General features: G+C 45.6%; 1 protein-coding gene across 2 annotated transcripts; it reads left to right on the top strand.

Annotated features, from left to right (window-relative positions):
* Positions 1–2719: 2719 nt before the first annotated feature.
* Positions 2720–13215, top strand: znf365 (zinc finger protein 365). Of its 2 annotated transcripts, none has more exons than XM_079511601.1 (7): positions 2720–2908; positions 3692–3949; positions 5422–5991; positions 8734–9070; positions 10581–10776; positions 12412–12452; positions 12613–13215. In XM_079511601.1, exons 2-7 carry the CDS (start codon positions 3700–3702, stop codon positions 12899–12901), a joined length of 1683 nt encoding a protein of 560 aa, XP_079367727.1. In that variant the 5' UTR covers positions 2720–2908; positions 3692–3699; the 3' UTR covers positions 12902–13215. The 2 variants fall into 2 exon arrangements, with proteins under 2 accessions (XP_079367727.1, XP_079367726.1); XM_079511600.1 differs by having other exon boundaries at positions 12409–12452.
* The last annotated feature ends 717 nt before the right edge of the window (positions 13216–13932 follow it).

Genomic DNA, 13932 nt, shown 5'->3' with positions numbered 1-13932 from the left:
CCGCGCATGTACACAGCTTAATGTGAAGGGAGGGCGTGTAGGTAGACAGGGAGAACGAGACAGATAGAGACCCAGCATTCTACGTATGTATGTGCACCTTAAAGATAAAGGGCAGGGAGAATACAATAAAACGATATCTCAAGTAGAAAACAAAGTATATAGACGAAGATTTGCCCAAAATGGGGCGCAGAGTCGTTTATATGTTCTGCATAGGATGGGACGCCTTCTGAACGCCTAAGAAAAATCAGTGAATACAGAGAACTTGTATCTGTACCACTCTGGGATTTAACTTAAATCAAGACCCCCTTCCCATGTAGTCCGGTGGCTTAGTACGACCCCCCCGGGTCGCACAAGTCCCCTGCACGTTATCTGACGTAGCTAATCGCCACACGCAGGTTAGCCAAGGTCAAGATAGACCGAAATTGACCATGATTTGTACACATCAGGTCTCAGAGAGATAGAGCAAAAAGTTCAAACAAAAAAATCCAAAAAAAATCTAAAAGAACAGGAATAAAATGTCTTGGGAAAGAATGGTTGACACCACTCAAAAAATAAATGAAATGAAATAATAACAAAATAATAAATGAATGAAATCAATAAGGGGATTGGTTGAAATCAATAATAAATTGTCATGATAATGGGCATTGGGTCCTATCTAAAAATGATAAACCATGGCACGGCCACTAGGCAATTATAAAGTGTATGAAATGATGATAAATGGCGGAACACGGAGCCTGACAGATAAATAAATCAATAGTAAATAGTCGTCACGCATCCCTAATATTATCCTGTCATACTCTTCAAAAATAAGTGTTTCACTCACACACATACGCACTAACAGGCACAAACACACATGCACGCACACACGCACGAACGCATGCACACACACACATAGACAAGAGCGTACATCTGCCCACAAGACAAACGCACTCACTCAGTCACTCTAAATACAAATAAAATTATGTACAATATATAAAGGTGACATTGAACAAATGGTACGTTACACACACACACACATATACACACATACCCGCATACACACATGGACCGGAGCAGAGAGGAGGAGAGAAGGAGAGAGAAAGACGTCTGACTACACCTCCACACACATACGCATTCACAAACACATGCAGTGTTATATCCAAATAGACCTCTCAGTATACAAGCCAACTTTTGACTGGGGACAGACAGTGAATCTTAACTTGGCGTCAGGCAATCCATAATATAATAATATAAAGGATAATATAGGTCTGAGATGATTAGGCACGTGGAGGGTGACATGACATAAATAGGATAAGGAGAACACGGTCTGGGCCAAAGGGAAACATTGACACCAGTCCACAAAAATACCAAAGTAACAGATCTACCATAACTCAAAATTATCTATCACCCTGCCCCCCCCCCCCCCAATTAAAACTGCCCCTGTCACAATTACATGGTCTTCTTTTTCTCAAGTTTAGTCTTAAATGTTTCTATGGCTTATTGTGCATATTGTTCTTATTGCGAATTGCCTTCCTGCTTGGTCCCGCCTCATCGCTGCTTGCAGCTATTATGTTTATTTGTGTATATAACATTAACAAATAATTAACTCAAATCGATTAGGCCTAGTCTGATGAACCACTTAATTAGGATCTATTTCACAGAACCTAGGACCCATTCCTCACATACATTAATTATTTAACCACAATTTAAGTGGGAACTAATTCCAATATTCCCCCTCTACTGTGAGTATACTGTGAGTATGCGTATGTGTGTACATGCATGTATGTGTGCACGGGTATGTGTATGTGTGCATATGTATGAATGTAAGTATATGTGTGTATGGATACATGTAGGCTATGTGTGTATATGTATATATACATATATATATATATTTAAAAAATAAATAGTTCCATGTGTTTATTTTATTTTTTTCTCTACTGCTTCCACTATTGCTAGCATTTAATATTAATAACTCAAACTCAGTAACTTATTCTGTTTCCCCCGGGGCATGGGAGGGTGCAGGGTGGATACTTGTGAGAGTCTGTTTTGTTAATGTGTTTTCCGCTTTGTTTCTGCTTGTTTTGTTTACCGTTTTGTTTTGTCTCTTGTTTTGTTTGTGGTCATTTGTCATGTATTTTAAAATGGAAAAAACCTAATAAATATAAAAGAAAATATCTATTTTACTTCTAGCTCACACAGAGCATGGCGAGTATTATTTTATTTTTAATATTTTATTGATCTATCATATAGGTCAATAAAATATGTAATGAAACAAATGAATAAAAGAAAATCCTCACAAAATTATTTTATAAATGGCTTTGTAGCCTACTTCTTTATTTATTTACAATTGGAAAAAAAAACGTAATAAATGCAGATACAAGCAATATTATATAATTATTAAATGGGAGCTCCAATCGTCTCCCAATACACCAGCACAGTCTCCGATGCAACAGTATCACATGGACATAGACCTACTCTGACATCTACTGGCCAAAATGTGAAACTACAACCACGGGGGCTCAACATGAAGGAGCTCGTTTGATTGGTCTGCTCCGCGTCGCCCAGCGCGGGAATGATGGGCGGAGCTTCCATCTGAGGCGGGACCCCATCGCTGATTGGTCCGTGGCTATAACTCCGTTCACATGCTGCGCGCTGCGGTGAGGAAAACACGCGCTCCTCGATCGTGCACAATAATTGACCACCAGCACCGAGTCACACACACACCCCTCTCTCTCTCTCTCTCTCTCTCTCTCTCTCTCTCTCTCTCTCTCTCCCCCCCTCTCTATGACATCATATAGGTCGCTGTGTGTGTGCGTGCGACATGATGATGGTAATAATATTAATAATAATGATGACATACATCACGCTCAGTGACAGTAGCGACCGCTCCTGAATTGATATTATTTTCGGGGACAACAACACAAACGCAGTGAGTATTGTATTGTAATGTAGGATAATGAAGGCAGGATGCAACCAGCTCAGGCTGCAAAGGAACCGGTGTGCTAACGTGTGTGTGTGTGTGTGTGTGTGTGTGTGTGTGTGTGTGTGTCGTCGCTTGTCGAAAAGGGGGAGGACAGTCAGACAGACAATTAAGCTTGCAGATCTGTCCTCCTTTTCGCTTATTAGAGCCTATTTAAGCTAAGCCTTCTTAAAGTAACAGGCAGTGATGTGACGGTGGGCTTTTATATTGCACATTAATTCATTCATGCATGCATTCAACCATTCATTAATTCATTCATCCATTCATTCATTCATTCATTCATTCATGCATGCATTCAACCATTCATTCATTCATGCATGCATGCAACCATTCGTTCATTGACCTGTTGTTGCATTGTTATGCTGTTGCATAATTCGTGTTGGTGACACATGTACAGCATGTGATTGTGTTGTCACCTGTCGCTGCAAGCCGTTGTCTCACTGTCTGCTTCTAGGTAGGTGTGTGGGTAGGTAGGTGGGTAGGTAGGTTGATACATAGATAGATGATCCATTTTAGCATGCAGGTTAAACCATTCTTTATCTGCTGGTCTGACTCAATAATGTTATTGGTTGGTTTGGATTCTGTTTCTGTAGGACATTTGTTAACCAATTCAGATCAATGTGTCTCTCCTCTCCTCTCCCCTCTCCTCCCCTCTCCTCTCCTCTCCTCTCCTCTCCCCTCCCCTCCCCTCCCCTCCCCTCCCCTCCCCTCCCCTCCCCTCCCCTCCCCTAGGTGTGGTGATGCAACAGAAGTTGTGTTCCAGAGGTTCTGGCTCCTCTCTCCTCCCAGAGAGGAGCGGTGGTGGCGGTGCTGCTGTCTCCTCCTCAGGCCACCATGCCGCCGTCACCTCCTCGTCCTCGTCGTGCCTCCTGCCGTTCCGCTGCCCGCGCTGCGGCGAGCAGGAGCGCTTCCGCAGCCTGAGCTCCCTGCGCGCCCACCTGGAGCACCGCCACCCCTACGCCTCCCACGCGCCTCCTCCTGTTCCTCCTGGTAGGCCCGGCACACTTTTTTTTGGAGCCCCTCCTTTGGCCTCCTACACATCCAGCTTTTTAGTTACCGTCCACAAACTTCGTCTTAAACAAACATTACATTTCCATTGACACGTCATAGTGTCTGAGCAAATAGGCATAGTGCAGTGCAGGGGTGCCCACACTTTTTGAGTGGTGTAAACCACTCCTACAACTGGCTTTTTTGTGCAGAAAAAATGAGCATGGTTGCTATGTTCACCCTGTTGTAATGACGTAATGAAATCACACCCGGGTGAACAGGGTGAACATAGCAACCATGCTCATTTTTTCTGCACAAACAAAGCCAGGTAATGAAATCACACCCGGGTGTGATTTCATTACGTCAGACATGATTTCATTACGTCAGACAGACCTTACACCACTCAGTTCACACGGGTGTGATTTTTTGACTTGAGAGCTACTTTCAAAATGACCAGCTCAACAAGATCTACTGACCAAAATAATTATTATTAAGACACACTTGGAACAGGAAAGAGAGAGGAGAAATGCAATTGGTAGGTTTTCTTTGTATATAACTTTGTAATGCTACTGATGTTTGTTTGCAACACTCTTGAAAACAATGTATTGCATTGTGGGTTTGAGCTGACAGGCCCTTTTGTCAATCAATCAAGTCACCTTAATTCAAGTGATAGATTAGGGCCATGTCATGTGATCTATACCTGTGATCTACTACTATCACAATCTACCTTTTGGGCACCCCTGGCATAGTGTCTATTTTACGTCATGATTATGATGTACGATGATAAGAGTGCCCCTCACTTCACATGGGTGATTTTTAAATTATGACATTAATAAACATCTCAATTTCTTTGTATATTTCAGTTATTTGTCATATCTTCCCTGTGCAATTTCTAATTACGAAGCCTAAACGGGGAGCTATAAAACGCGCCTATAGTTCATTTTCAATGAGACCTGCGTTTTTGCTCGGAGAAGTCGCGGTGCGACAACGCAAGCGTATTTACGTGAGCGCGGTCCCGTGCATTTTTTGCGCGCGTGCTCGTTACGTGCACACGCTCGCGACTCACTAGACCTGGATTCTGTTTTTTTACGCTTTTGTTGTCGCGCCCCTCTTCAACAGACCTGGAGGAGACCTGTGTGAACCAGGCAACAACGTCTGCATTCCTCGCTTTACGTTTGCAAGGCCCTTAAGGCCAAAACCACACCGCTGCAACTCCTTGCAACAAAACAAACCACACCAATGCAACTCCTTGCAACAAAACAAACAACACCAATGCAACTCCTTGCAACATGCAAGGAGTTGCAAGGAGTTGCATGGCTGGAGACCCTCTGGTGTGGTTAAGGCTTAGGCAAACGGAAATTACATTACATTTTTCCACAAGTTCACAATTAAATCGTTAATCGCCGTTATTTGTGTGTGTGACATGCATTAATCGACCGATGAACTTACCTAATAAAATGTTGTAATCCTGACAGCTGTGCCACCCGGTCCACCTCCGACCAGAACGTTCAGCATCACGGGACAGATTCACAGCTCCTCCGTGGGACTTGGACAGACTTCGGTGGGACTGGGACAGACCCACAGCATCACGGGACAGACCCACACCTCGGCGGGACAGCAGATCCACAGCTCGGTGCTGGCCGTGCCCTGGGGCGAGCTGAGCCTCCCCACGCGCAGGGGGTGTGGAGGAGGAGGAGGAAGAGGAGCAGGAGGAGGAGGGAGAGGGCTTCACGTGCGCTCCCTGAGCGACTGCCGAGAAAGAGGCGGCGGCACCTCGTCCTCCTCTGGCGGCGGCCTCCACCGTGCCTCCTCGTCCACGCGCGGCTCGGAGAGGAGGCGCACGCAGAGCGTGGGGGTGGGGACGGCACAGGAGGAGGAGGATGAGGATGGAGAGGAGGAGGAGGAAGAGGAGGAGGAGGAGGAGGAGGAGGATGAAGAGGAGGAGGAGAGAGACCAGGGACGGTACGACCATCACCGTCACCGCCTCAACTTCGGCCCGCCTCCGTCGGACCCCCCGCCAGACCGCCCCCCAGAGGCGGTGGGAGGTAGGACCACAGTTGGCTTGTTAAACTCATTGAGCGACCGCCATCTAGTGGTGGATTAGAGTGGCGCAGGCCACCATACTTAAATCTCCCTAGAGCGTCGCAGTCCGAGGCTTAAAAGGTCTTTAAATAAATCCTTTCTGAAACGTCTATGGGAAAAATGCATGGGAAATGCTTTTCCGGGCCTGTCGTCGTCATGAAAGGGGGCGGGACTGTAAATTGAAAGCTGTTTGGGCCAGAAACCGCTGAGTCAGGAAGTAAAAATCTTTAACATGTCCCGCGATTGTCATTTAATCCACCCAATACTTTTTGTAAGCGAAATACTATCGTTTTGATAAATCAGCCCAAAAGCTGCATAAGGCAGCGAAATTTCCATTTTTTTTTACCGGACCATACTGGACACAGTTGATCACCGTAATGAATTGATATTAAAAAAGGCGTCATCGGTGGGGCGGTACATACGAAAATAGGCGTCAAAAGGCGCAATTGGCGACGGGTGAGTTAAAGTGCCGGAGTGGTGATGACAATCACAAAACTGTTTTCCCTGTTCATGCCTATTGCAGCGCTTGCCAGCGTTTTGGAGCGTTTTTGACTAACGTTTCAAGACTATATTTTGCTCCATGACGGTCGACTCACCGGTCGAACCGGTTCGGTTCCTTTTTCCCGCCTAATATTGAACCAGTTCAGAGTGTTTCCACTGAAAATGAAATTGGATCAAAATCCTAATCCTAAAAGTTATTGGTTCAGAAACTGGAACCAAAGAATGGCCACCGGTTCTGTGAAAGCACCAATAAGGTTCCAAGAATCTAGAACGGAACCAGTTCTAGAACCATAGGTCTTTTGGTGGAAAAGGGGCCCGAGTGTCTCAAAAGACAGTCTCTGCTTTCACCGCGAAATAAAAATAAAAATATGTGCCATTGCGATGCTCTTTTCCGTAGTTATTGGCAGTTGAATGTAGCTTGTTTTCACCAAGATCGCTGTCAGCAACAAAAAGCAGTTCAAATGTATTCTTATAATTCCTTATACCGGTATGTTAAGCCCTGAGCCAAGTGTTAATTTGGTTGACTGAACTGTGACAAAAAAAGTTAAGTTTGTTGACTGCCTTTTTTCACTGACCAAAACTAAATAAAAACTGAAAAAAAAGAAAACCAAAGCTATGATGACTAAAACTAAGACTATACAAATAACACATCTATTTATGGTTGTATGGCAGATGTACTCCGGAAATGGCTAATCTACAAACTCACAACACGTTGTAGATCTGTACAGTTGTAGATCTGATATTTCTGGCACACCGCTAAGTCAGGCATTGCGACGACATCACAGCCGGTCAAAACACATTTTAGTGGACTAAATCAACTCTAGATTTAGTCGACTAAAAACATGTGAAAACTAGACTAAATCTAAAACTTTTCAAATTACTAAAATATCACTGTAAGATTTTGCTGTAAAAATGAACAAGGAGCCTGAGTCATATACGGCGATGTGCTGCGCGCTGAAAATAGCTGACCTACAAGCAGGCCCGTTAAGGCCTATTCATACTCCAGTTTGAGGTGATGGCTTTTCACCGCAGTGTAGTTTTCTAACGATTAGGAAACTACAACTTTACATCACTCGCCGCGGTTAATTGCTTATCACCGATCGCCCTGACACACCTCTCTGTTTTATACTGACCCACATCTCCCCTTTCACTCTGGGGCTACTATCACCCCGTTCACTGCAGAGGCGTATCTACAATAAGGCGAGGGCATGCGACCGCCTGTCCAAATCCATTTCTGGCCTGGCCAAAATCCATACAATGAGAAATAAAATCACACCCGTGTGAACTGAGTGGTGTAAGGTCTTAGCCTGTCTGACGTAATGAAATCATGTCTGACGTAATGAAATCACACCCGGGTGAACATAGCAACCATGCTAATTTTTTCTGCACAGACTAACAAAGCCAGTTGTAGGAGTGGTTTACACCACTCAAAAAAATAAGACAAAAACAAGACCTGAGAACTATTAATGGACAGCTGATTGGCCGTTGCGGTAGAGCGCGACCCTCAATCACCCATTGGAATGTAAATGCATGCCTTTCAGCCTTTGTATCCTACTGTCTGGCAGGTATATCTCTTTGAAAACCTTTAGTGCTACGATTGTGCGCGGGGAGACGACAATTAACACATGATCTTGCCTGCCCAAAACGTAATTCCTGGTTACGCCACTGGTTCACTGATTGGTCTAGAGGTCGGGGCCGGGCGGTCCCCTTGGTTTTTGCAGTCACAGGGGTTGGTCATTTGAACCAGAGGGAGGCGGGGTCAATGCTTAAGCACATACAGTGGTATGATGGCTTGGACTCATTATCACCTAAAACTGGAATATGTATGAGCCTGTTACAGTCGTACTGTCCTGCTGTCCTCCCTGCTATGAAAAGGTGCGTTAAAACCTGAAGATACAGTATATATATTCTTTCCTAGTCTCTTCAATCGCTTCACTTTGGTCGCGCAGGTCAGCGTTGATAAAATAATAATAATAATAATAATAATTTGGCTTGTGCCGCGCACCGATTGGCTGTAGACAGACACAGTAATTCAGCTTTGGTAGTACAGCGGGGGACCTCATGTTTGTATGTATTATCTTGGTGTTGTGTTGTGTGATATGTTTTTTTTGTTTTGTTTCTTGAATAGACTGTGAAGACAAATCTCCATTCAGGAACAAAAATAAAGGTTCTTATCTTGAATTCTGTCCCCCCACCCCCCTTAGGTCACATCCTGTACCCTGGTGGTCTGGAGGGGGCGGGGTCAGCCTCCTCTGCTGCGGCGGCAGCCTCTGCGGCGGTGGGCCGGCGGCTGGCGGCTGCGCTGCGCAGTGCGGACACGCCCATGCAGCGGCGGCTGGCCAGCGTCAGCACGGAGCTGGCACTCGCCGACACGAAGCTGCTGTGCCAGCGCGCCCACTGGCGCCACCTGGCCCGCGAGAGGCAGGAGGTGGCGGACCGGGAGCGATCGCTCAGCCGCCAGGTGGACGTGGCGGTGATGGTGATCGCCGCGCTGCGCGAGCAGCTCAACGCCTCCGAGAACGAGCTGGAGAGACGAGAGAGGTGCCCGTTATAGTCCAGTGCTGTCGATTTCGACTAGGGGTGCGCGATATTATCGGTAGCATATCGAAATCGGCCATACAAATGCCATATCGGTATCAGATCGGTCTCACAATAATAGAGATTATTTTCACAGATATTGATGACGCAATAATAATGTCAATGGCTCTGTCGCTTTTGTTTTGTGTCTTTCTAATGTCTGAAGGCAGCATTCCGGTAATCCGTATAATATCGGAATCGGTCAGAATCGGTATCGGCAGATATGACCCTGGAAATAATCGGAGATCGGATATCAGTCATAATTTCATCATTGTGCACCCCTAATTTCGACAGCACATTTCGGTGCAGTTTTTAAGGCCTATTCCGTGCTCCAGTTTTAGGTGATAAGGTGACCACCGAACACGGCACGCCGCAGTGGTAAGCGTCTCACCGCTCACCCCGAACACATCTCATTTGTTTTTACTAGCCACTGCCGCCCTCGGGGTGGCAGTGGCTCAGGGGTAGAGTGACCGGATGGGAACCGCAAGCTTCCCAGTTCGAACCCGGGCTCCCCCAGAGTCAAAGTGTCAAAGTGTCCTTGAGCAAGACTCAAGACACCTAATCGCTCCCGGTGTGCAGGTTGGTGCCTTGCATGGTTTCCTCCGGCATCGGTGTGTTAATATGTGTGTGAATGGGTGAATGTAATGCACATGTAAAGCGCCTTGGATAAAGGCGCTACCATTTAGTATGAATAGGTCTTTAGTCATTAGTCTTTTGAATAAAATTCCATTTAGTTTTGGTCACATTTTAGTCATTTGAAATGTTTTAGTTTTAGTCTAGTTTTAGTTGACTAAACATCGTACGATATCGGTCGACTAAATCTACAGTTGATTTTGTCGACAGACGTGCATTTTGGTGGTCCCTTAAATGTCGCCGTAATGGTTGATATTACACTCGGTGTTCGTGCTGAAAATAGCCAATCTACAATCTACCTACAACAACACGTCGCAGCTTTGTCCAGTTCGACGCTATAGTTTCCCCATTATATAATTTGATATACAGTTGTTGTGGGTTAATAAATAGGCCTAAATTAAAGAGGTTGTTTCAATTCACCATTTGTCAGCCTTGGTTGGCTCTTTCTGCCTGGTTCCGCCTTGTTTATGTTGAATTTGCTAAAACATCATTTTTGGAAATAACTAAAAACATGATATGCCTATATATATTGATATATTGACACCAAGTTTAAAATAAGAATTGAGTGCACAGAATATCAATACGAAGCAACTGAAAAACACATTATTTCAATGGTAGTGGATGGAGAGAAAGGATTTTTGTCCAACCACGAAACGGCAACCAATGGGTGCGAAGAGGGGCACAACCACGGGCGGGACTTGACAAAGGTTGAATTAGTAATCGCTTGCAAGCGCGTGCACTTGCACTAGCCCCATAGCACGTCCACAGCACATCCCTGGCACATCCCAACGATGTTGTTGTCGCTGTGGTGTCCCAACGTAACGGTGTTGTTGTCCCACAGGGAGGTGTTGACCATCCAGAAGTTCCTGGAGGCCGCGGCACGCCAGGAGAGCTGCGGGAAGGTTCGAATCCAGCGCTTCATCGAGAACCTGCTGAAACGTATCGCCCTGGCCGAGAGGCTGCTGCAGTACTACCAGGACACCGCTAGCCCGAAGGGTACCGCCAGCCCGCCACCCCAGTATAACCACTGTTGTAAGGTATTTAAACCCTAGTAGTACTACATTATACCACCAGAGTTAAAACAACATCTGCCCTTGCCAGCGATTCAGAGTGTTTTCACTAACCTGGGGCGGCTGTGGCTCAGGAGGTAGAGCAGGTCATCCAATGATCCCTGGGTCGGTGGTTCGAATCCTGGCTCCTCCTCCTGTCCACATGTCGAAGTGTCCTTGGGCAAGACACTGAACCCTACATTGCCTCCAATGAGTCGGTCAGTGTGAGAATGTGGGAAGTGTTGGAGCTGGCGTCGACTGTTCACCGCTTCACCTCCCAATGTATGAATGAATGAACCATTGTAAAGCGCTTTTAGCACTTGGAAAAGTGCTATAAAATGCAATTCATTCACCCTTCCGAGTTCATTTATGATCAAGCGCTCCCGCCTGCAAAAAAATAATAAAATAAATATCGTTTATTCTCAAGCGAAGTTGAGACACGAGAGACGCCACCAAGCGAGCTAAAGCGAGCGAGTTCCCGCGTCGAACGTTGCGAAGTTCGCTTGAGCCGACTCAGCCCCGTTGGAGTTGCGACCCAACAGGCACAGCGGAAAAATAACAGGCACAGCGGACAACCAGCGGACAACCACAATCCCTACATAATATTACACTTATGTACTGTATACATAAGTGTAATATTATGTAGGGATTGTGGTGTTTTCTAGTGGTGTATGTACGGAATTGACAATCTGTGTTATTTTTCCGCGTTGGGGAGAGACCGGGCTGGCGTGCCGGTTGTGATGGGCTGGTCTGGGACAAAAATGTCAGGGCCGAATTTTTGTCCCAGTCTAGGCCTTCTTTGACTCAGTACTGTGGTGGAGAACTAGATGGATGGATGGATGGATGGATGGATACTTTATTAATCCTGAAGGAAATTTGTTTTGTCCAACAGCTCAGTGCAATATATAGCATACATACAGAATAAAAAGAGCATGATGTCAAATACATTACATCAGTAGATAGAATGCAGTAGAAAAGGCAATAGCTATAAGTTAAAAAAAGGCTTAAGTTAAGAATACAACACAACTAAAACAAATACACTAACTAACCAACCCCCTCCTGCCTTGTCTCCCCCCCACAGCCTTTTCATGTCAAGGACCCCTAAATTGACACTAATTAGCCCCGCAGACTCTCATTTGAAAAGATATGCCAGGGACCCCCCTCCCATAAGAGAAGATATTTACGGCTCTAGCAATGATTCTCAACCCGCTTAATTTCAAGGACCCCCCAGTTTGACATGCATTAGTCTACGGACCCCCATTTAATGGAATTTATATCTCTGGGACCCTAATTTTATATTGTAAAATCAATGTTAATGTAACTCTGAGAGTGTACAAAATGGAACCAAATGGACCCATTTGGTTCCATTTGACCCCTGGGGGTCCCCGAACCCCACTTTGGGAACCACTGATCTAGTAGAAATTTTTGACTGTTCTGTCTCTTGTGATTGGATCATATCTAATGACATCTAGTCTACATGTGACTGTTCTGTCTCTTGTGATTGGATCATATCTAATGACATCTAGTCTACATGTGACTGTTCTGTCTCTTGTGATTGGATCATATCTAATGACATCTAGTCTACATGTGACTGTTCTGTCTCTTGTGATTCGGTCTCAGCAGCAGCCGACAGACAACAGACATCACAGGACCAGTAAAAGCAGGTAAACATGTTAAATAAAACATCTAATAATAAAGGTGCTCCTTGTAAACATGTATACAAGGAGCAGATCTACAAGCTCACAGCTATCCAAAGAGTGTTGATGATGATGATGATGATGATATCTTCTGTCATAACTTCTCGTCGTCCATTCGTTTCCACAGGTCGACGACGGCGGCGGGGGGTCCGTTCTCCTCCTCCTCCGGTCTCCATGACAACAGAAGCCACGCCCCTTCGCAGTTCGGAGGCTGTCCGCCGTTCTCCAAGCCGCCGGCCCGGGACCGAGGCGAGGAGAGGCGGGATCGCGAGAGGGAAGAGGAAGAGGAGGAGGAGGAGGAGCTCTCGTACCGCCAGCGCCTGGCCCAGTCGTCCCGGCTCTTCTGTCGACCCGAACACAGAGACGACATCTGGAACCCTCAGCACCAGCGCTCCACCACCGGCTACGAAGCCTAGAAGCTCAGCCACAACCTACCTAGGGCCCACCTACAACCTACCTGGGGCCCACCCACAACCTACCTAGGGTCCACCCAGAACCACCTAGGGTCCAACCAGAACCACCTAGGGTCCACCCAGAACCACCCCCAACTACCTAGAACCACGACTCGGTACCTCCCCGAACTACCTAGAATGACTCAGTTCCCACTTCAAGAACCACGAAGAATCTCTTAGGACTCTTTTTTACTGCAAGAACGTATGTATGTGTGTGTGTCAAAATCTACCAAGTAACTATAGCAACTAAAGTGTTCAAATAAATGTAGTGGAGTATATATTTGGACCTGAAATGTAGTGGTGTAGAAGTAAAAGTATTGGAAATACTCAAGTAAAGTACAAATATCTCAAAATTGTACAGTACAGTGCCTGAGTAAATCCTACTTAGTTACTTTCCACCACCTTCTTGTAGTGGAAAAGAGAAGTCTGCCAAACGGTTCTCAGCACAGTAGCTTACAGCAGTGGTTCTCAAACTGTTTCACGTCAAGGACCCCCAAATTGACAATTGACACCGTGGACCCCCATTTGTAGATTTTTACAGCTCTAGCAGTGACTCTCAACCATATTATTTTCAAGGACCCCCAGTTTGACTTGCGTTAGGCTAGTACGGACCTCTATGTAATGGCATTTCTATCTCTGGGATCCCCAAATGATATTGTAAAATCAACGTAAATTATACTCTGAGTGTACAAATGGAACCAAATGGGTCGTAACGGTTCCATTTGGTTCCATTTGTACACTCTTAGTGTTAAGGTTTTGGTTTGGCCTCTTAGGTCGAAGGTGGGAGTCTGACAAAGTCTGGTCTGTATTGACTAGTTAAGGGTTTGAACCAAGTTGAGTTACGTTTGTATGTTTATTTTCTGACAAAGAGATCTTGGCTGGGTGTAGCCTTATAAAGAAGGGAGAATGACGTAACGGTAGTTCGACGTTACGTCATCCTTAACAGTATCTCCCCCTCGACGGACGTGTCCGCGCGTCTTCATGGGGGTTCATGG

Source organism: Electrona antarctica (assembly GCF_951216825.1).
Source record: "Electrona antarctica genome assembly, chromosome: 10".
NCBI lineage: Eukaryota > Metazoa > Chordata > Actinopteri > Myctophiformes > Myctophidae > Electrona > Electrona antarctica.
Note: the sequence above shows the minus strand (reverse complement) of the source record. Positions and strands in the feature narration are given on the sequence as shown.